Source organism: Phalaenopsis equestris, unplaced genomic scaffold (assembly GCF_001263595.1).
Source record: "Phalaenopsis equestris unplaced genomic scaffold, ASM126359v1 Scaffold000104, whole genome shotgun sequence".
Lineage (NCBI taxonomy): Eukaryota > Viridiplantae > Streptophyta > Magnoliopsida > Asparagales > Orchidaceae > Phalaenopsis > Phalaenopsis equestris.
The window spans coordinates 544,882-569,695 of NW_018164546.1; the positions used below are offsets into that span (position 1 = coordinate 544,882).

At 35.2% G+C, this 24,814-nt stretch overlaps 1 protein-coding gene and 1 pseudogene across 2 annotated transcripts in view; both read right to left on the reverse strand.

Moving 5' to 3' along the window:
• Positions 1-57: 57 nt before the first annotated feature.
• Positions 58-918, reverse strand: LOC110020602 (annotated as a pseudogene).
• Positions 919-6,470: 5,552 nt separating this feature from the next.
• Positions 6,471-24,814, reverse strand: part of LOC110020603 (protein SIEL) — a 58,794-nt gene continuing 40,450 nt past the window's right edge. The window contains exons 6-9 of one of the 2 annotated variants that reach the window (XR_002293544.1): positions 16,665-16,754; positions 8,885-9,432; positions 7,133-8,440; positions 6,471-6,778 (exon numbers count right to left, since the gene is read on the reverse strand). Coding sequence is in view for 1 of the 2 variants with exons in the window: in XM_020718757.1 (XP_020574416.1) it covers positions 7,531-8,440; positions 8,885-9,432; positions 16,665-16,754 (1,548 nt within the window). In the remaining variant the exon portion in view is untranslated. Of the gene's footprint in view, positions 6,779-7,103; positions 8,441-8,884; positions 9,433-16,664; positions 16,755-24,814 lie in introns of those variants that run through there. The other variant, XM_020718757.1, reaches the window with a different exon arrangement.

Consider the following 24,814-nt stretch of genomic DNA (forward strand, 5'->3'; position numbering starts at 1 on the left):
TTGAGTTTATAAAGACAAGGCACACAGGTCAATCAAAGGAGAAAATTTTGAGTTTATAAAGACAAGGCACACAGGTCAATCAAAGGAGAAAATTTTGTGTACTTAAAACATATGCAGTGCTGATGTACTCGGCGAGGTTACAGTGAGGGTATTGAGGTTATATCTGCGTTATACCCTCCGTAATATTTCTGTAATCTACCTGTAACTTACAAATATATGAAAACAGATAGTTTACAGATAAGTTACAGAGAAATTACGGGGGAATAACATGAATATAACTCTCAATACTCTCACTGTAACTTACCTTCAAAGGGTCAAAGGCTCACAAAAAGTAAAGCTAACCCTAAAAAGCATGGACGAGTGCATCACCACGAGCGACATCGAAGCTCGAAAAGCAAGAAATCAGACGGTGAAAACTGCGGAGAAACACCGATCGCCCGCACACCTTCCTGCTCGTCGAGCCTTTCTTGGTTTTATAGTCGACCGCCGGCTCTGGACGGCTGAGCACGGAAAAGCGGAAGGAGTTGTCTCTGCTGCGAGTCCTTGGCCGGCGGATGCAGGGGAGGTCGGCGGCTGTATGTTTGACCTTTTCGAAGCACTTGGTTGTCTTCTGGGGAACTGTTTCTTTCTTGGAGAAGGTGTAGCTTCTCAGAAACTTCTGCCGGCAGGAGTAGCTGTCGACTACCGGAGCGGGGTTTCTTGTTGGATTAATGTTGTTGGTGGTGCCTGCGAGCTGCGGCTGCGGCGGCTAAGGAGCGAACGAATTGAGCGTCTGATTCAGCCCATTTGTATAGATTGGTATAGGCGGGGTGGATTTGGGCGTGCGGGTTGGTGAGGACGGTGGAGGATTGGCACGATGAGCTCATGGAAAATCCTTGGTAAGAGAAGAGAGAGAGAGAGAGGGAGTGGGGATGGATTTTATTTAGGGAAAAATTATGAGTTACCATTGTTCCTCACTGGTGACATTTTAAAGGTAGGAAAGTTGACAGTTTACATTTACACCACTCAATTCTTTGGTATTTAGATATCTTACATCTTATATATGCATGAATAGATTTATATCACATTTAAATATTAAAATTGTTGTGTTGGAAGTTTTGTGGTGGTTGAGTGATAATTTAACATCTTACGTACCACAAAAATCTAGCATGCACACATTAAAAAAAAAAAAAGAGCAGGAGACATCATGATTTTCTACGTGTAAAAACTCTGAAAGGAGAAAAATCCACTGAACTAGCTAGCTGAAGTATCTACTGTAGGATTGTAAATACATAGGTCAACTCTTGTCTTGAATTCAAGAACATTAAATTACAAAGCTAATAATCATACGTGTACAATAGTCATCCGGATTTAATAACTTGAATTAAGCCACAACAAATATAGTTATTGGCAATAATATAGCGGGCCTCAAAGATCACAATTGATTGTTATAAAGGCATGGGTTTGCCACAAAAACTGCAATCAATGGTCGTGATAATGTAAGTTGTCCACAAAGCCCACAATTGGAAGTTGTACTAGCAGTTAGCAAGATAGATAGTAATTGGTCACATAGACCGTGGTTGGTAGCTACAGTAACGTTAGCTAGCCAGAGAATTCGTTGTAGTGCAAAGAAGCAATGACAACAGTTATCCACATAGGCCCTAATGGAAGCTGCAATGATAACAATTAACCACGGAAGTGGGAGGCTGGAATGACATCAGTTGATCACATAGATCTTAGTGGAAAGCTACAATGATAACAGTTGATCACGGAGGTTTTGGTGGGAGGCTGCAATGACAACAATTGATCCTATAGACCGTAATAGGAAGCTAATAGTAAATGGCCACATGGGTAATAGGATGCTGCAAGAAGGTCGATTGGCCACAGACGCTATAGTAGAAGGTTGTAATGACAACAGTTAACCAAGTAGGTCGTAGTGAAAAATTACAGTTGTGATTGACCACATTGGCCGTAATAGGTTGCTGCAAGAGCGTCAATTGATCACAAAGGTTATAATGCAAGACTGTAATGACAACAGTTGGTTACGTAGGCTATAATGGGAAGCGACAATAATGACTGATCACATAAACCGTAGTGAGTCACGACAAGAGCATCAGTTGGTCACAGAGGCCCTAGTTGGAAGTTGTAATAGCGTCAATTGTCCACATAAGCTATAGTAGGTCGTTCCAAGAGTGTTAATTGACCACAGAGGTTGTAGTGAAATGTTGTAATGATAACAATTAGTCACGTAGACCGTAGTGGGGAGCTAAAATCGTAACTGGCAATATAAAGCATATTGGGTTGTTGTAAGACCGTTAGTTGGTTACAGAGGCTGCAGTAGAAGACTGAAATGACTACATTTAGTCATGTTAGCTGTAGTTGGAAACTGGCCACGTAGGCTGTAATGGACCATTGTAAAAGCATCAATTATCCACAAAAGGTTATGATGGAAGGTTGTAATGACAACAATCAGCCATGTAGACCACAATAATAGTAAATGGTCATATAGGTCGTAATAGGTCGAGCGTCAGTTGGCCAACGAGGCCTTAGTTGAAAGTTTTAATAATAATAGTTTGTCATATATGTCATAGTAAGTCGTTGCAAGAGTGTCAATTGGTCACAGAGGCTGTAGTAGAATGAAGTAATGATATTAGTTAGCCACGTAGGTCGTAGTGAGAAACCACAATACTAACTGGAAACATATGTTGTAGTGAGTCACTGCAAGAGTGTCGGTTGGCCACAAAGACTATAGTGGAAGATTGTAATGACAACATTTAGTCACGTAGATCATAGTGGGAATGTACAACAATAATCGCCCACATAGGTCGTAGTGGATCGCAACAAGAGCTTCAATTGGCCAAAGAGGCTGTAGTGGAAGGTTGTAATGACATCAATTAGTTATGTAGGACGTAATGAGAAGCTACAATAGTAATCAACCACATAGGTCGTAATAGTTGGCTCCAAGAGCATTAGTTATCCACAAAAGCCTTAATTGAAAGTTGTGATAACGTCAGTTGGCCACATGGTCTGTAAATTGTGCTACACCAATTGATGGCTGCAACCCTTCTCTTTGGTTTTGTTATTTTACGCTAAAGTAAACACTTGTGAGCATATGATGTATAGCAAAATTCAGAAGTTAGAAGAAATCCGCAGTACTCCGAATACGCTAATTATAAGTGGTTTTCTCCAACTGCTATCGTCGTATATGTAATTTGGTGTTATATACTACATCATATTCAGGATACTTAGCAACACTACATTCATGATACTTCGTAACACCGTGTTTAAAAAACTTCGTTATACCAAATTCAAGTTACTTTGTTGCACAATGTTCAAGGAGAAATCAATATGCAAGGAAGCTCACCAACGAAGATGAGCAGAGGGTAGATGACATTGATCGGCACTAGTCGGTGAATATGAAAGAGAAAAGTTATCGTTGGGTCTTCAATTCAAAATATCATTGACATTTGACTTTTCTTCTTCTCCCCCTTCCTTAAGTGAAGAGAGGGGGTCTATTTATAGAACCCAAGGGGGAGGAATTTCAGTCTTTTGGCGAATAACTCTCATAACCACCTGATCGAACGACCCACATTGATTCCACTTGATCATAAGAGGTATTTTTATGATTTGATAGCCTTAATGAACTCGAAATCGAGTGATATTACGCATGTTGGATTCCTCTTGTTGGGACGCTCGATTTGACTATAGATACATCAAATTTGGAATTTATTTGAACCTCCAACTAACCATCCAAAGCATCCAAATGTGGTTCAATAGCTTGATGCAAGCTTGATTGCACTCAAATTCAACAATTTTGATATCATTAAATTTGTTTTGTTGATAAAGATTGTGTCTATAAACTTACTGAAATCTAAGCACTAGATCATTTGTAATTTGAACCAAAATGTTTTTTACTCAAAAAATTTCTCAAGGTTCTTGCCAAATTATGAAATTTTGTGATAACATATCATTTGCCCCTATATTCCGATGATTTTGTTCTTATCATCCAAAAGTAATTTAAAATATTGAGAAAATTTGAAAAGCTTGAACAATTTGATTCAACGACTAGCGGCAGGTGGCGATCGGCAATGGTTACTGCATCAAACATACTTTTTTGCAGAGATTTGTGGTTAGGCAAGGGTAGGATTGGATTGCGGCAGGTCACTGAGTCGCGAGCGTGGGTTTGTGGGAGAGCAATTACGCTACATCATGGGTCGCAAGTGATACAATTTCACAGGCTGTTGGATTGCGGCAGGTCACTGAGTCGCGAGCATGGGTTTGTGGGAGAGCAATTACGCTACATCACGGGTCGCAAGTGATACAATTTCACAGGCTGCCTAGCTAGGTCGTGTCGAGTCTTATAATATTATCAAAAAATATTCTTATAGCAAAATAAAAAACTTAAATTATTTATATCACTTACAGACTTAAGAAATAGTTTGTTCTCATGGAATAAGTCAAAAATTAATCTATTCCATGAAAGAGGTGTTTTAAGTATAACTCTATAAATCAAATGTAAATCATGATAATTAAATAATTTAAATAACTATAGAATCATGAATTTTAATTTTAGGTTTTATGATTTATAAGTTAATTATTATCAGAGCAAACAGAAGTGACCAAGAACATTAAACTCATCCTATGAATCAAGGCTTTAAAATGAATTTAGATGAAGAATTATGTTTAAAACTTATAGTAACATTTTAATATCTTTAATGTATATTCATGAGATCAATTTTTTCACATTTACGTTATGCAACAATGAGAATTAGACTACACTTAATTCTTCATATTATGATACATGAAATATACATATTAACACTTTCATAAATAATTGCGTAATATTTTTCCAATAAAGACACTAGATTATTTCACAATCTTTAGAGTCTAGTAGAGATACATTCATTCATTGATAAATAAATATAAATTGTCATATAAAAAAATATTGTGCGCTGTGAAGAATGAAATGAATATAATATATTAGGGAAGTTAATATACTACTGCGCATAGATGATTTACTATCATCTCAGACAGTCATGTAATTTATATCACGAAGCATTGTGGTGATGAAAGAAGAACGATCAAGGGTGAGTGTATCATCCACCAGATGTGTGTTATGTTGCGTTTAGGTAGCGTTCCTAAGATTGATGCAAAAGTTAGAGTAAAAAATATAGTGAAGTTAAAATATTAAACCCCGAAAAATAAACCTAAAGTTAAAATGTAAATTTTTTTATTAGTTACATGAATAAATATCGTAAATACATATTTAAATTACTATATAAATGTACATAATCGAATAGGAAAAACAAACATACATTATTGCAATTTAAAAATGTAAAAACTCAACAAAATTATATTGCATAACTCATTATATTGCTTGAACATATTCAAGTAGTATTTGAATAAAAGATGAATATTAGGAAAAGTGTGTACAGAAGGCATTGTCAGCAAACAGAGAGGCAATCTTCTTATCTGTTAAATTATTATATTCAGTAACTCTTTCAATTTATTTCGATTATAAATTATTAGTGATAAAAAATAATAACAATAAAAAAATTAATTTACATTCCAATTATCCGCCCTGGCCTTGAATATTTCAAGCCCCAGGCAAGACCATGACTGATTATGTGCCATGCATTTAAAAGCCCCTAACTATTTTATTATTATTATTATTATTATTATTATATTATTATTATTATTATTATCTTTCATAATATTGATAATTAAATTAACAAACACTGATTTTGATTATATCAAACTTTAGTTGGTATGATTTAGTAGTTTGCCGTTCAAGACATGAATCTTAGCCAGAAACAGCCATGAAATTCATTAATGGATATGCGCCAATAAATAACTTGCAATCAATTCAGCAAAAACTAATGCTGCAATATTCAAGGCTTAGAGCTTAGCTTGAGGTGTTGCATTATTCGATAGGCTTGATTGATCTCAGGTCTCAAATTACTTAATTTGATTGCTAAAATATTATTTTCTATATTTAAACAAACTATATTCCTTCAAAAAATTTAGAACTTTAACTAAGATACTTAAACAAACTGCTGCTAATTATCTAATAGCATTTAGAACTTTAACTAAGATACTTAAACAAACTGCTAATTATCTAATAGCTAGTTTGACAAAACGAGTGCATGGCTGGACAGAAGATAACTTAACATAATTGGGGTTGTCATTTGGCAAGGTTTATGAGTTTAAGAAGCGTCCTCCTTGAACCATTTGTCCTAGCCTTTTGAACTACAATCAAATAAATTTAATAACCAAGCATCGTAAACTAAGCTGTAATTCCAGAATTAATTGTTGGATTGCCCATTTTAAACCTATAGGATGAACTAAAACTTTATTAGTCGAGACCAACACAATTTTCGGGCATAGACTTGCAGAGGAAAGAATTGGGCAAGGCAAATGGAAATTTGCATTGAGCACGTTGAGAAGAAAAGAAAAATGCCTAAATGAAAGTAATATATCAGGCATGACACTGAAAAAACAAAGGAAGAAAAATAAATAAGATATCATGCTCAGTAATGGCTCAGTGCCGTGGTGACAACATTAGAGACGTCATTTTTCTGTTCAAATGACAATAAGCATATCTACATAAATAGTTATATGGGCACCTTGTAAGAAAAATTTCAAGCTGAAGAAAAGAGCACCACTTCGAAAGATAGATAATGCCAAGAGCTGACATGGTAGCTTTCTTATCACCATTGAGGTCGCACCGAAGCCAAAACTAATTGATGTTTTACAAAGCCAGAGTCTATCAGTTCGACGGTCTCCGAGCAGTCAGAATCTGGATGAAATAAATCAGTATAGGAGCATCAGTATATACATCTGCAAAGAATCATGATGCCAGAGCAAAGTTGCACCCCAATAGAAATTGTTATTAATTTTTTTTTAACGATTTGCATACAAATCTAAAACCTAAACTTCAATTTTTACATCTATGCCACCTTGCATGAAAACATGTATTTCACATTTTTGAAGTTAAAATAGTAATATTTTTTGTGAGAGATTTGGGTGGCATAAATGTAAATAAAAAAAAGTTTAGATGCTAGATATGTAAATACATAGGAATTGGGTGGTATGTATATAAATGCCCCTTTTTTTCAAAAAATAAAAAATAAAATAAAATAAAAATCACAACTGCATCCCAAAGAAGCATCCGCAGAAGCGCCTTCCTGGAGGAGTTATAATTCTCTTCTCCGCGCTTCAATTGCAGCATAGAACTGAACGGGGAGTTCCAAAAAGTTTTCATGTATGGCTCCAAAAGAAATCTGCATAATTGGTTACATTCCGATATGATTGCACCAGAGCACATTTTTAGCAATCATAACTTCAGTGGTATATGCTTTCCCGTCATTTGTGAGGAATAACATTCATCCTTGGCTTCAATGGCAGCATAATCAAAATATTCAGCCTTCAAATATGACCAATTAAATTTCACTGGCAAAGAGAAAAGCCACACAGCATCAATTCAGGATGAAGGTGTTTTCTTTTTATTGTAAAAACAAGGCATGAACTCCTAAAGCACTGTTTGCATGATCAGCTGCAACCAATCCCGGTGAAGTAAACATCAGTTTCCTGAGAAATTTGAATGATCTCACGTTTTGGTCCACCAATTTTTCTCTTCAGATTTAACACATCACCATCTGGAAACTCCAGACATATGCACGCCCTCAATACAAATGATGCTGCTCTTGGGGTTGCATAAAATGGAATAGTCAAAGTGCACTTTCTCACATTATCACATACTCTAAATTTACAAACATCTATAAATATGTACTGAAACACATCACCAACAGCCATTTGGAGCCACACTCTCTCCATTAGTGAGGTATTGTACAGAACAACATCAAATGTGATGCCAACCGGCAACCTTGAAACAAAACGAAGAGATTTCTCAGAGTTATTACCAAAGGTCATCAAATCAGCTTTGATGTGCTCAAACTTCCCACAGAATGGTATCAATCTAAGGTGGAAAAATTGAAGCAACCTATCAACATGAAATTCTGGAGAGGATTCATCCGTCTCCTCTTCGGTAGATAACTTTCTCACCTCTTTAACAAAAGCAGATATATTCGATCCTTCTTTGCCAAGAATTTGCAAATGAGATATTGTGGAATTTATTCTCTTCAATATGTCGGGCGAGAAGTTTCCAAACTTATGCAGTCGAAGGACATGACTGACCAGGATCAGCTCTAAGAGATGGGATTCTTCCTCGGTTGATAAACCCAAGAAACAATATTTAATTCGTCTCAGAGAAGCATCGAGTTTTTCTATCAGAATATCAAAGGCAGCCATTGCAGTCACATGGAAACTCTTTACATGTATTTGCTGCCAGATTTCAGCAAACAGCATGATAAGCTGCACATACTCCAGTCCAAATGCAACAAGGCCTGATTCAGATTCATTGATATCCAAATAAATAAAATCCAATTCTTCCTTGCAAGCCCTGCATTCCAACGAAGTAACATTTTAAAAACATAGTTTCATCCTGCTTAATAAAAAATAGTTTTTGAAATCATGAAATTGTTTGCGAAAATTGATTGCAAAGCATCATGAACAGCCGAGAGAAGGAAAAAAAATTACAATTTATCAGAAGGCATTTATAGAAATATTAAATACCACACAATTCTTATTTATTTACATATCTAAAAACCTAAAAATTCACACTTACATACATGCCACTCAAATCTTTAACATCACATAAAAAATACAACCATCACTACCTTTTTAAAAGTTAAATACATCTTTTAATGCATAGGTTTATGACACCAAGGTGTTATAGATGTAAATATCAAACTTTGGGTGTTAAATATGTAAATATATAAGAATTGTGTGGCATGTATGTAAATTTTTTTATTAATCCATACAAGAGTAATTGTTAAAAGAGGACCTTAGGATCCTTAGTGCAACAGGAATGCAATGAGAATGAATAAGAGACCATGTTTCTTGCACTTTTCCCAAAATAAATTTAATATTCTGTGTCAATCTATCATCCATTTCCCCTCCACTCTGCAGAAATTGTTCAGATAAAGTTGATGCTCGACAGAGTTCTAACCTATCCTCCTTGAACTTACTCTTCATATTTTCATCATGAAAAAGCAAAAATGAGTCGCAAGGTTTGTCTCTGCAATTCAAAGCATCTGCAAGAGTTTCCTCAAGTTTCATAGCTGTTAATTTAGTCTCTTCAGACATAGGTATTCCAAATGAAAAATGAATTCCACTTAGATTACACAAATAGTTCGAAAGAAAGGACTGGCTAACAAAGCCTCCCAATGACCGGGAGATTCTTCCAGCTAAAGGAACTGCATACAAAAATAGAACAGTTGGAATATCATTAATATTCTGTTTATTCGAAAAAGTAGATGAGATAATTAGCACCAAATGTCCAACTGCCCATGGAGAATCCAAACTCAGTTCTCCCTCACTAAATGGTTGAACCTGAAACGAGGATGACACGGTAAGGAGACTAATTTCATAATGATTTGTGATAAAACAACAGTGTGGAATGCATACGAGAAACTGCTAGCACATTCCCACTAGCTTTGCAAAAATAGCAAACATAAAATCAACTTGTCTAGCAGATAATATAATGACTCATCATGCAACAATTCAATTTATACTAGGCTAAAATTTCACTGACAACATTTCAGTTACCATAACAAAGACAAGAAATAATTATTATTATTATTATTATTATTATTATTATTATTATAACTATTATTATTATTATTATTTCAAAAAAGATGAGACAAAAAATAGATGAGGACTATTGCACACATCACTAATGACAAGCTAGATAAAGCTTGAGACCAACACTTTTTTAACATAAAAAAATATTATACAACAGTCAATGAAAAGGATTACAAGGGCGGGCGGCCAAAAATCTGCATCATAACTAGCAAAATAAAATATAAAAGATTAAGATTACATAAATACATGCAATGTGATCTATCAAGAGGCAGGTAGTATAGCTATGCAACAATCACTATACAAAATGCATAAATGTGTTAGATATATGAAGAATTATGGGTGGATATAAATTTGATAGCCAGCAAACATGAAAATTAAAGCTAGATTTGGTCAAAATTTTATTCAAGATTACCATGGATTTAAAATGATTTTGAAAACAATATTGCATCAGAGAAACAAAGAGAAATTAAACTCAACACATCTTAACAATATCTAGTGCAGGAAGATCTAATTCATAGTGGTAAATTGTCCAAGAAACGGAGATTCAACACCATAAGTGTATTCAAGGCAAAGGATTGTCCATCGACTCCTATTGTTTTATCACTTATGGAAAAGATGATTGAGATTGAAAAGAACAAAATGACGAAGGATTATTCTTGAAGTATATCTGCACATTCTTCATTCTCTTTCTCATTCTATCAGAAAAAGAGAGAAAAAAAAAAGTTCACTTCATTCTAGACCAACATCAAATTATAAGAGCAAATGGATTCTTATGTTGCATTTGCATGTCATTTTATAGACGCACACATTTTCAAATTTTACCTCTATACCTCTTTGATCAATTTTTGCTCTCTATGTTTTAGTTTTTATTTTACGTTAAAGTAGTCAATTTAACCACTTAATTTCCTCTACAATTTTGTTATTGAATAAAAATTTAAATTTATCCATGTAGACCTTCAAAATCAGTAAAATCTGAGACTTCCTAACACAGCCGATTCTAAACCCTAAATTTTAGGACTTGGTTACATTATTCACCCAAATGGGATAGTGCTATATTATCAACATGCCTCTATTCAAAATCATGAGTGTCTGAAACTATTATTATAATTTGATGATAAACTAGTAAGGCTTTCTATAAATCCATCATGAATTTTTTCATGAGAAAAAAAATCCTAGATATAAAAATTAACTAGCCAGGACATATTGTTCTTTATGCTACAAAAATGAAAAAAACAAGTCATTCATAGTAATATAAAAACTAAGAATATTAATGCTAACGTCAAAGTAGAATTTACCGAGCCTACTGATTTTGAATAAAAAACAATATCCAATCAAATCAACTAACATGTTCCACCAAATCCAACCACCCACCCAAGTTCCAACAATTATTTTGAAGAATCCACGCATCCAAACTCGATGATGCTGATGGTAAAATACAACCAATCTAAGAATTAGAATGTTATGCGTAATTTTATAACTAACCCAACGGAAGAATGAAGAGTCTGCTAAGCCATATTGATCCTCATAAAGTACATTTTAACAAAGTTCTATTAAATTAGCTCTATAAAATTCCATTAATACAATACCTAAGAGATGCAACAACGTCAGGATCCCACACGGTCCGCAAATTTTGTACTGTTCTGCGGGATGGAAGAAAGCCCCAGCAATCGAGGGATGCAATTTGTCGCCCAAGTTACCTCCCATTCCTGATTTCAGTAAGATTCCTTTCCCCTTTTTATTTTTTTTCCTACTTTATTATTTCTAATTTTTATTAGTTTCTATGAGGAAACTATGTACATGGGTATTTTGTAGTTTTTACCCAAAAGAGTCATGTATGTTCTTCCTTTTGCAAGTGGTGTGCCCATATATTGCTCAGGAACTGGTGGTGAAACTCCTCTCCATCCTCACCTCGTTTCGTTGTCCGCCTTGTTGTTTCAAGAGGGACAACTGCCAAAAGTCTCTATAACCCTCCAAACATCATCAACTACCCATATTTTCATCCTTCACTATTCCACAACTCCATCCCCATTACATCCTCTTCCCAGACATCTTCTAAGAGCCCTATAATGATGTTATTTGGAAGCAGAGCCCAACAAACCCTAATTTTTTAGGGGTTTGTAATTCAAACTCCTAAACAGAAAATCTACATAACCTAAATTTTCAACCATATCAATACGTTAACTAGCCCTACCGCAATTCCTAGCCCAAACTCTAAATTTTCAAAAATCACCATGTCGTTTACCAACAAATACCGAAAAGCCCCCCGAACAACCTTTGATTTGCAATCCTACATCCATCAAAACCCTTATTCGGAGAAAAGAACGCCATGCATCCAAGACAACGAGATGTCTAGAAATATACTATGGAGAATATACAGCGAAGTTCCACCAAATGTAAGATAGGTTGTCACCCTTGAGAGAAAACAACATAATGAGGTCGCCCATAGTTACAACTGACTCGCTAGATTGAGAAAAAGTGAATCCCTTCAAGCAGGAAATTCTAGTGATGAAGAACTAAAAAACAATGATTGGCATGGAATATCCGAGGATGATGCTAAATTGAAGATTGAGTTCCCGAAATTTGACAACAGCATAGATTCAAGCGAGTTCATAAAATGCCACAGGATATTCCACAGGACAAAAAGGGTAAAGATAGCTACTATAAAATTAAGGAATAATGCCTCCTTGTGGTGGGAGAATTGACACACCTTTGACATCATGACCAAAAGAATATGATCACCTTCACTCACACTACCGACAAGACATGTTCATAAAATGCCACAATCTACGCCATAAGCTCTTATGTTGAGGAGTAAACAACTAACTTCGACCAACTAATGTTGTAATGTAAATTGCTGGAATAAGAGAAACACACAATAGCGAGATATCTTGGAGGACTAAAGCTAGCCATAAATAATGTGGTGCAGCTACAGTCGTATTAGTTTCTCTTTGATATATAAACTCTAGCCTTGAAGGTGGAGAAATGATGACGAAATCAGATAACCGTCACACCTTACAGACATAATTCAACCTTAGGACCAGGCAACAAGGGTACAACTAGTAGAGCATCCATTTTGACAAAGCCAGAGAAAAAATCGGTTCGAAGTAGAAGAAAAGTGGAGACGACCAGTACTCAAAATTTATCACAGGTAGGAAATGTTTCAAGTGTTATGGTTTTGAGCACATTGCATATAAATGCCTAAGGAGGGTTATCTCATTCACTTCATAGGGAGCAGTGAAAAACATAGATAATAATAGGCATGTGAGAAGGAAATGGCCCAAAGGAGTACTAGCTTCTAATCGAGGAGGGAGAGATGCTAATCATTAACGGGTCCTCCAGATTGAGCCCACGAGTAAGGGATAGTAGCTCTGCCATAACACACTGGTTGTACCATGAAAGAAAAGTTGTTCAACCTCATTATAGATGAAATATGACATCTACACATATGATGGACAAATTGAGCTTCATTACTCAAAAGCATTCTCAGTCATGTTCTCAGATCCTGTTGAAAAAAGAGAGTAAGATCAATGTTGATACCTATGAATGTGTGTCACATCCTATTAGTTCTTCCTTGGTAGTATGACTGTTGCACATATTATGATGGCAACAAAAACATATTTTTCACAAAAAAATGCAAAGCGAGTTATACTCTTGCTATAGAAAGAGTTTGAGGTTTTTGAGGATGTGGTAACACAAATTATTTTTTTTTGCAGGTCTTGAGAGAAGCACCAACAAGACTATAATTGGTTGTCCAAGAAGGCGATAAGTTCGAGGGTGTACTATATATAAGACAACCCCCCATGAGAGTTGCCCAACATATCACCACTTCAGATAGAGATGATGAATTTCTAAGTTATATCTAGAAGATTCTATGGAGAAAACTAGCAACTAAGCTACAGTCCAGTTCAACAACGCACTCGTGAACATATGATCAAATAGGAGTGTTATAACTTTGAAAATCTGCGTAGGTGTTCTTTGAGAAAGAACATCCGACAAAGGGATCCATGCCCTTCTAGAGAAGAAGAAGCCTTTTCTAGCCCAGGAGAAAAACATAGGAGCGTTGGAATTTTGCAACACGCATCTTGTAAATTCCACACTATTTCACAGGATTGCAAGAAGTCGCCGCAATCGTAGAATGCTATTTTTCCCCTAGGATACCACCCATTCCAAATTTCAAACGCATTCCCTTCCTTTTTTCCCATTTATTTATTTCTAATCTTTATTATTTCTGTGAGGAGACTATTAAGGTGGATATATTGTTATTTTGAGTTTATTTATAGTTTTGTGTGCTTTGGAGATTATATTCTCTGTTTCTACCCTAAGGAGTGATGTATCACTTCCTTTATAAATGGTATGTTTGTATTTTGCTCATGAACTAGTGGTGAACCTCCTTGTCATTCATACCTCATCGTTTCATCGTCCACCTCGCTTCAACCAGGACAGCCGCCAAACATCATCTATCCCTCTCCGTACAACATCAACCGCCCATATTTTCATTCCCTCGTTCTTCCACTACCTCTCTGCTACATCTTCCCAAACACCTTCTAGTAGCCCCAAAATGGTGTCAATAGGCCTTTCAATATGGACTTCATCTTTGGCCAGCGCAGTATTAAAAACACATGCTTACACTCTCCAAGCAAGATTTCATTATTTTTTTGCAAAAAGCTTGCATGATCACACGACAAAATTCAAAATAATCTACTAAGATGGGAAACATAAATCTAGTGCTAATTTTTATAAAGAATTTTTTGAGTTTTATAAGAAATATATGCTGTTAAAAAAATGAGATATGAGCAAATTCTCATGAGAATGTTGAAGAGTTGACTGCCATAAAAACTTAGATAATATGAAAATATGAGATTATTAGGAACATGAGTTTTAATACAGATGAACTTGGTCTTTCAATGGATACTGAAGTTAGTTTGGTAGAACTGATTTTTTACCATGAACTTGTTTACAATTTTATTGCTAATTGTTTTGTTTGTATTTCCCGATTAACATCACTGATGTTATTACTATCATCAAAAATAATATTTCATGTAAGATGGCTATTTAGTTATTTCTTTATTCAGCAGAGAAATCCTATTCCTCCCAAGGATTAGAGATGACATGGAGCTACTACAATAACTTGTTATCATCTACTCACATATGTCCTTTAGCTTTCTTTAATCGCCTGTGCCAAAATCTTTTGAGTTGAGGGACGTGATGTAGAAAACATTTTGGAGCTAATTTAGTATTTCAAAATCTAATATTTGTCTCTAGTATCAGCATTATAACTATGAAAGTCTTAAGTGCAATTCTTTTAAATACGGTGAGGGGGTGTTATTCTATTTTCATGTAAATCCTGGTGTGTGTTTGGGTCATTACGTGTCTTGTTTAGTTTTAGGGTTTGTATTTCCATATTAGCATCACTGATGTTATTAACATTATAAAAAATAATCTCATGTAAGATGGCAAGTTCGTGATTTCTTTATTCAGCAGAGAAATCCTATCCCTTCCAATGATTAGAGATGACATGGAGCTACTACAATAACTTGTTATCATCTACTAACATATGTCCTTAGGCTTTCTTTATTCGCCTGTGTCAAAATCTTTTGAGTTGGGGGACGTGATGTAAGAACATTTTGGAGCTAAATTAGTATTTCAAGATCTAATATTTGTCTCTAGTATCAACCATATTATAACTATGAAAGTCTTAAGTGCAAGTCTTTAAAATAAGGTGAGGTGGTGTTATTCTACTTTCATGTAAATCCTGGTGTGTTAGGGTCATTACGTGTCATGTTTAGTTTTATGTATTGTAGAGTGTACATTGATTTAGTATCATTCCACAATTGGTTGTGGTGTATGAAAACGCCAATATATTTTAACCCACACCCACTTTTTTATTTCACGTTTTTTTAGTTTTGCTACCATTTTTTTCATTCACCAGCTTTTTAGTTCTCTGGCACCTTTTTTTTGCTTCATCTTCTATTTTGAATAATTATGATTGGTAGCTGTATCCTTTTGCAGTATACATAATTCCATTGTTTTTCTTCAAGCAAAAAAAATGAATTGTGAAATGAATCAAACATAGTTTTCTCTCTCATGTTATCTTCCACCCAAAAGCATCACAAAGTGTGAGAGACAAAACCACTGAACAGCTTTCAAGGAAAAAAGATCACAATCATGACGATGGATTGCATATAGAACTAATTGTCATCATCGTCATCATCAATCGTATTAATAATTAGCTAGTTTATATGGTAGGGCAGTTATTTTCATTTTTGTTTACATTATGCATTTATTTTCTTTGTTATTTCAAGCTATCTAGGTTGTTTATATAAAAATAACAAAAAAATGTCATTTTCATTGAAGTTGCAATCTTCAAGTTAATAAAAACAAGTACCTGGTCATAATGAAATAAGTTTTGGCATGAATAATAGTGAAGATATCCCTCGTCAAAACTCAGAAAAATCATTACAACTTATCCAACACTAATTCATATGGGAATAGGGACATAAATAAAGCTTACAACTGACACTTCCAAAAAAGAATAAAAGCAATGTCATCCAATTCAATGCAACTTGAGCCCAAACCCTATGAATTAGTTATTCCAAGTCACATAACGTGCATAAAGAGTAAAACTATCATTCTTCTAACTTCCACGGGAAGTTGAGTCCTATTTTCCCTATAAATATCTTAACGTTTTCGGCAGGAAATTCAGTACCAACTTTGAGAAAAAATTTGAAGAGATTTCTAGCAGCATTCGGTTATGAAATTAAACATCATGAGAATCAAACTTTAACCGCTATATACGGAGGATGAAACTGAATCATTACAAAGAAATGATCAATTTCAAGGAAAATAAATTATAATTTAATCGAAACTTCCAACCCAAAACAAAAAAAACAAATGGATAAGTTTACATGTAAACATATGACACTTAAAATTTCTAGGTAATGAACACATCTCTTAATTGAAATATAGAAGACACATATTACCAGTGATGCAAACTCCTCTGCTAGCTTCAATGCAAATTTTGCATTACTAATACCGATACAGAACAAAACAAAGAAAACATCTTCCTCTTCCTGAAATAACAAAAAAGTAATTAAATAAGAAATAATAACAAGGTTTTTAGAAATAGCATGTAAAATTGCATAGATTACGAGTTCAAAAAAAAAAAAAGTTTTGCACAACACCTACTAGCTAAACATTATTAATTTCCAATCATATCATATTCAACTTCTAAACAAATTGAGAAAACTTATACGTATGAGGAAGAAGAGCAAGAGTGAAAAACATAAGCCTTCAGGTCATATCTTAAAGTGTCTGGGTCAACTTTGTTTCGAAAAAAGGTAAACCAAAACCAAAAAAGGTCAAATTTGGATTAACATAAAAAGTGAATATAAGACCAAGCTGAAAAAAGTGAAGGCCTTCCAACAATTACCGTAAATCGAAAGAACCACTTTCTCAATCTCGCTCTAGTCTCGATTCTTATGATGCAAGGAAACGAACAACTATAGATGGGATGTTTTAAGGGGGACCCTACCTGCGAGCGTCGGATATGGGTGAAGGGCGACAGCACCAATAGACAATATCGAAAGGAAACATCACAAAGAGACAAATCGGTGACAGTGGTGAGCAATGGAGACAACCAATCCACGATGTGGAAAAAACTGCCATAGAAATCATTTCTAGGCATGACAACAATGAGGAAAATTTTAACATTGGGGAGCCTCCACCATCGAAGATCCATAAAATCTGCCCTCTCGCTCTTTTCTTCTATCCATGTGGTCATAGAGAACTGCAAGTCCATCGGTTGATCCACCTATTTTCCTACTTCCATCATTGACCCAGACATATCAAAGTCTATTGTATTGCAATGCAAAGCTAATATAACATGATGAGAAGATATGTAAATGATTTATAGGTAAAATGCATTTGCCATGGATTTTTCCCCGGAGAAATCAAGATAATATAATACAAAATAGACGAATAATCACATGTGCAAAATTTGTCTGAGGCAAACTATACAGTAATAAAAGAAAATTTGCAACTAGAAATGGAAAATAAAAAAAGACTTGGGTTTGTAGGCCACGAGATCTTGGATTATATAAGGATACCAAGTACTATAATATCATCCACATATTTAAATGCTCAATTAAGTGTCATCTAAATAAACCAACCAGTCAATTTAACAAACAATTAAAACATAGAGAAGATAAAAATTATCAGATAAAAGTAAATAGAATGAACATAATTAAGAATTGAATTGGCTGGCCTAATTTTTTTCGTTTATTTAGGATCTATTTGGGGTAGCTCTTATCCAGATAAGCTGACTGACTGTTTGATTTATGCATTTGGAAAATAATTAATTTGCAGTTGTTTCTGGATAAATAACCATTTTGCCCCTGAACTGGATAAGTTGTCTAGTTGTTTGGTTTATGCATTTGGAAAACAGTGATTTACCCCTATTTTTGGATAAATGACTACTCTGCCACTGCGCAGTTATGTTGCTTGCAACAATTAGCTTTGAGAGCCAAATATTTCAATAATTGAAATATTTTGGGTCATTTTTTTTTCATAGAATAATTATTAGCAATACAAGGTAAGCAAGAAGGGATGTGAAAACTGAAATCTACACAGAAGACCAGACAAGAGCATAAATAAATAAAATCCTGAGGTGTATAAATCAAAAACCATATGTAAAAGAAAGGAACATGTAAATCAATAAGAGTGATTAGCAGCTCATCCAATTTATAATGAGGCACTAGTTTCAATGAAGTAAGAGGGTGTAATAAAGGAAGTACACCAGCTAAGCAACTTTCGTTATGACCACCTTACCAAGTAGGAAATGCTACAGCATCTCGTGCATTAATCATCTTAATCATCGTCCTTCAGAACAAAAATCAATTAACCATTCCACAAATTCCATATCATCAAGCAGAAATGTCAACACAAAGCAACTATCATCAGAATATCTATGTGCAACCAATACAAAATCGAACTTCACCTCAATTGAAAACATTAAAGTCGTCTTAATGCTCAAATTTATACGTCATAATGCCTAAAGTTTACATCATGATCATAGATTTATACGGGTTCAACAAGTATGCTAGAAATGAGTAGATTAGTTCTTTACAATTTTTAGAAATTAAAAAAATTCACTTATTACATAACAATGCCAACAAAAGAATTGAGAAAGTAGCTACAAAAATAAATGTGATGTAATCATTTTGTTATAATAATTTCATAATATGTAAACAATCATAACAATTTATGAATAAGTAACCACTCCTTTCCACGATCATAAAATTTAGCATTGTCAAGTTCATGCAACGCCCAAATTTCAAAATAACAGGTAAAGTTCGACACAATTGAAAGAGTACACCAAATTTCACATCTCCAAAATTCAATTGAAATAATTTTATTAAATTCTACGCATGAAATCGATCAATTCAATATAAAACACTCTAAATAAATTATTAACAAATTGAGAGATATAAATTGTTAAAGTTATGAGTATAATTAACTTAATTTAAACCTCAATTAATCATAAACTTTTCCAAATGTCCCATATCCTTCGCTGTAGCCACCAACTCCTCCTGTACTTACACACGCATGCATTGGTTGGATAAGATCAAACGGCTAATAACTCGTTAAAATCACCTTAACTGCCGCATTATTTCCCTCCATGTCTCCGCTTCGTTCGGCAGAAAGGATCCTTTGATCCTTGCTACAATGAAGGGGTGAACAGACGAGTCGAGCGACGGTTCTAGGAGCCTAAGGTTAGGGCAGTGAGCTCCGAAACGAAATCAAAGGTACAAATACCTCTGTCACATCAATTGTGACTTTCATTTTCTTCCACTTCCGTTTTGACATTTGCATCATTTTTTGTGCAAATATCATTTCCGATACCCGTCGAAGACGCTGATTGTGTGTCGAAAATGTCGAAAGTCCTTTGTTAGCTTTCGTAAGGGTTTTAGCCCGAAATCAACATAGAGGAGGTGTGGTTTGGAGGTGATTAAAAGGAAATTAGGCAGTTTTGGACGAACTAGTTATGCTGAGAAGCCCAGTTAAGGTATGTTTTGGCAATTAAAGTACATTTTGGGTTAATTCATGATTTGAGACAAATTTAATGAAATCATGTGTTGTCTACTAGCCCCAGCTATCTATACGAGGAGGCGAGCTGGAGACAAGCGTGTGGGCACTCGTTGTAAGGTTGTTCCATCAAGTTAGGTAAAATAATCTAATGTTAATTTAAGAAAAAATAATCTTCTATATGTTATTATATGATTTTAATTTTGACACTAATACATTTAAAACTTCTTGCATATTGTACAGGATACCTGCAATTGAATGTATGAATGAACGTTTATTTTTTTTACGATATATGAACTGACATGATCAGGCTATGTTATATATGGCTATGCATATATACATATCACAATGTCGGTTGCGGTCTAAAGCTTGAACTCTGTTAGGGTTTTCAACGGAGATTGCCTTCGCATTTGATTCTATCGCTCGCTCTAAGGAAAGGGGCTCGCAACTCGTTTCCTCGACTCTCGCTCCGGTCTGCGTCTGCGTCTGCGTCGGCTTCGCAGATTGACTCGCGTCTGCATCAGTGTCAACTTTCGACGCTGCGCTTTTGCTTTCCGAGCCCGATGGTTCTTTCCTTCTGTTTCGACGCTTCTTCTGTTCGCGTTTGCGCCCGTGCTTCTCTCCGGGCCGACAACAATTCTTCTATTTTGCGTCTGCGCCCGTCTTTCTCTCCAGCCCAACGCAAGCTTCTCGCTGCAGGTGACAGCTGACACATCCCCTTGCTCTGATGACACTTTCTTCTTCTTTGGCTAAACCGGCAAAGGCCTCCTTTGCCCACGTGGCGGGTAACTCTCAGGTGTAGTTCGCGATGGTATTCTCCTCAAACTATAAGGAATGTCGCGATGATACATATGATTGTCCTTTTCTTAAGAAGAGAAGTAGGAAAGACGAAAAAACAAAAATCTTTTTCTCTGACTCAGAAATTTCTAACATAACAGAAAAATTCAAGTTTGCTATTATTGAAAATTTTCAGTGGGGACACCCACCTATGTATGTTAAGAGTGTAGATGATCTTAAGCTAATAGACAACTGAAAAGTGAGATTTATGGATGAGAGACATGTGTTGATCCAGTTAACGATGACTGAAGACTACACCAGAATTTTCTCCAAGAAATATCTTAATATTGCAGGAAAATTAATGAAGTTACTCAAGTGGTCTTCTGATTTCGACCCAAATCATGAAACTCCCACTGTACCGGTATGGTTTAATTTACCTGATCTCAAGCTGCATTTTTTTCACCATGAGATTCTCTACTCTATTGGGGACATCCTAGGGGATACTTTGAAGCAAGATCTGCCTACTATGAACATAACCAGACCCTCGGTGGCCAAAATACTTGTGGAAATGGATATTACTTTACTGGATGTTACTGAAGCCTGACTGGGCACAACCAACAATGGATATTGACAACAAATCGTCATAGAACACAGACCCCTATATTGTACGCACTGTAAGATGTTTGGTCATATCTTTGATAAATGTCACAGTTGATAAATGTCACAGACTCACAGACTCCATCCAAATTTGAAAACTAAGGTTCAAGTGAATAAGGATGGGTCTAACCCCACTGCTCTGGACATTTTAGATCCACCTGGGGAGGATACTACCAGACATGAGGTGTCTGTTGCCCCTGAGGACCCCCCATGACACTGTTGTTAATGTTACTGCGACTGATGTGATACTGACACATTCAAACCCCATGGAAAACAATACCGATGGACTATTATCTAAAAATGATAGTGTTCAGACTAATATTCAAGAGTCTCACAACTCCACCTCTTCAGGAGGCATCCGGTGTAGAGGCGACTCATACTTCACATATACTAGAACTTATTGTGGGTACTATGGTTGGTATTCCTTCTGCTTCAGCTCTACCACCCCATCAGACTGATTCTTCGGAGGAGGAATGACCCTCACTTCCTCAGCGCCATGGTGAATATACTGAAGACTACACCAGAATGATACACACCTTACCAATCTGCTAGCTGAATCCCTTCCAAAAACTAGAGTCAGGGACAGGACTAAAGTGGGATGAACCTCACTTCCTCAGGGCCATGGTGAATTTGGTTTTTTTTTTTATTTCTATATGTTCCATTTTTTTCACTTTTTGGTGTGTTGTACCGTGTGAGTTGAGTGTCTATTTTTTGGCACACCCATACAACCTATCTGTATCTTTCTCTTTAATATATCAGCCCTTGAGGTTTTTTAAAAAATATATGGATATGCATATGATAGGAATTTTTTGCGGGCATTCATTTGTTATGTTTCATATTTATACCTATGAGCATGTAATGTTTGATAAATGCTTGATGCATGAGTGATAATTTAAATGTCACGAGTAATGCTATGGGAAGACTATTACATGAGTTTTTTGTAAATAAATAATGCAAGGATGTAGTATTCTCAACTCCCGATATTTATAACGGGGCAAAATTCTGAGAACCGCTGGAATTAGGCGGTGACAGAACATTAAGAAACTGTGGTATCAAGAGGATTGTCAATAACTGTTTTACTGGGAGAAGTCCAACATTATCGATACTTTATATAGCCTTTGGGAAAGGGTGACAACCCATGACGAAAAGACATGAAAATGGTTAAACCAATACAATAGACAGGTGACATTAAAAAAATGCTTTTTATTATAAAAATGCTTATAAAAATGTTTTTTATTATTCTTGACTTTTATGCTAATGACTACATGTTACACTGCAGTCTTAATTTATGTATCTGCTTTATTTTCATGTTATTTATTATGTCAGCATGTTATGATTTGTCTGTATATATATATATAGTTTCCAACGAGCATACATATTTCTTTTCATGATAAAATCTTATTTTAGCCTTGATTGTTTCTCTGAGCTCTTTGTTGCTCATTTTTCGTTGTTGTTATCCAAGAAAGGGCAACGAGCACCGGAACGAGTATTCAGGTGTGTCTTTATACAACTTTAGTAAGATAGTTTTGAGACCTTGTACATATATTTTGGGGACGCATTTTTATTTTATTAAATTTAGCAATTCTATATAATTTCCATGTTTTAGATAATATAATTTTCATGCTTCCGAATATTTATTTGAAATGCAATGTATCACGTATGTTACGACGATCCAGTTTGACTATTCAACACTCATTGGGTCCTGATTATAAAAGTTGGGACAATGCTGGTGAGAGTTGATCTAACCAAATAGCCACCCTCTATTAGTTGGGGTGTGACAATTCAATAGTGTTGAAATTCTATTATTTCAATCATGACAAAGAACTTAAGGCACACATATCAAAGTTTTGCACTGCAGGATCTATTTCTCTATAGCCCTCGATTGCAATCTGTGTGCTTTCATAGGATCGCATGCATTTAATTATATGTTCCTTCCTTTTTTTAAATTTAATTATATTTTTAATGTTTATTGGAGATGTATATACCTCCCATCTTGTACAGTAATTGTAGCAACACAACTGGCACTTGTTATTACTATCCAAGATCATCACCTACGTCATTGTCATTCAAATTGCTGGCTAACAAACATGTACAAACCAAATCTACCATCCAATACCAATTCATTTGTTTCCCCTTGAATCAAATCAGAGAACCCTCTGCAACTCTGTTGTTTATAGAGACAAGTTCATCTACTTGCCTCATGTAGGGATTCTGCCAAAATTTGAATCGTTTCACGCCTTTCATAATCAATCTTTCCATCCCATCATTCATATATGGCATGTCATAAGTTAGGCCATACCATTTATCATATGAACAATATCATTCATACATAGCAACATTTTGGCAATTAGATTTTCTCACGGTTAGTAATGGTCCATTGGCGGGGATAATCAATCGATAGGATCTTGAAGCGTTCATAGTAAGGATCCTTTTCTTAGTTTGACTAAGAATGATTATATCAAGCCATTTATCTTGTGCTTAAACCAATCAAATGCAACTGTATTTTTATTTGATTAAGCATTTTAGTGAAACTAAAAATAAGTGAGTAAAAAAATAAACCGATTAAAGCTTGCTCCATAATTGGTCATTTAATAAGGGAGTCTGTTAAATTTTATTGAACCAATTAAGCTTAAATTGGAATTAGGCAAGCCTAGCATAGTTGGGTGCACTCAATATTACTCAAACCAATGGATTAAGCTTGATTTTAGAATCATTAGTTTAAGGTTTAATCAATTTGATTGGTTTTAGCTGACGAAACTCACTAAAGCCAGATTATGGTTAGTGTCGATCTAAGAACTAACCGAACACTTAATGTGGTTTTTGAATAAATCTTCTCACACAAAATACATAGATAATTCACCTATAAATAGGTGAGTACAAGAGAAACAAAAGAATGAAAGAAATCTTCCTACAATAAAGTAATTCCTATAATTATGGAATAACATAAATACCGATAATTAAGGAATTATACTATGACTAAATATAGCACGTACTAAATATAATTAAAGTAAATAATAATAATAATGAGCGTAATTTCACACTCCCCCTCAAGGTGAGTTGTACAGATTGTACATGCCCAACTTGTTGGTTAGCTCATCAAAACTGGACTTAGGGAGAGCCTTGGTGAGAATGTCTGCGATTTGGTCTCTAGAAGGAGTATAGACCAATTCAATGATTCCATTGTCCACCTTCTCTGAAATGAAGTTTCGATCAATCTCAATGTGTTTTGTTCGGTCATGATGAACAGGATTCTTTGCGATACTGATTGCAGCTTGATTGTCACAGAACATCTTGATAGAATTTTTTCTCATAATTCCAAGCTCATTGAGAAATCTTTTGATCCACATTTTTTCACAGATACCAAGTGCCAGTGCTCTGTATTCTGCTTCTGCACTACTCCGAGATACCACTGATTGCTTCTTGCTTCTCCATGTCACTAGATTGCCACATACATAAGAGCAATACCCAGAGGTTGATCGTCGGGTGGATATATCTCCTGCCCAGTCTGCATCAGTAAATACTTCTACCTTTCGACTATCATTCCTTTTGAATAATAATCATTTCCCAGGTGTCATCTTTAAGTATCTTAAAATACGGTTGACAGCTCCCATAT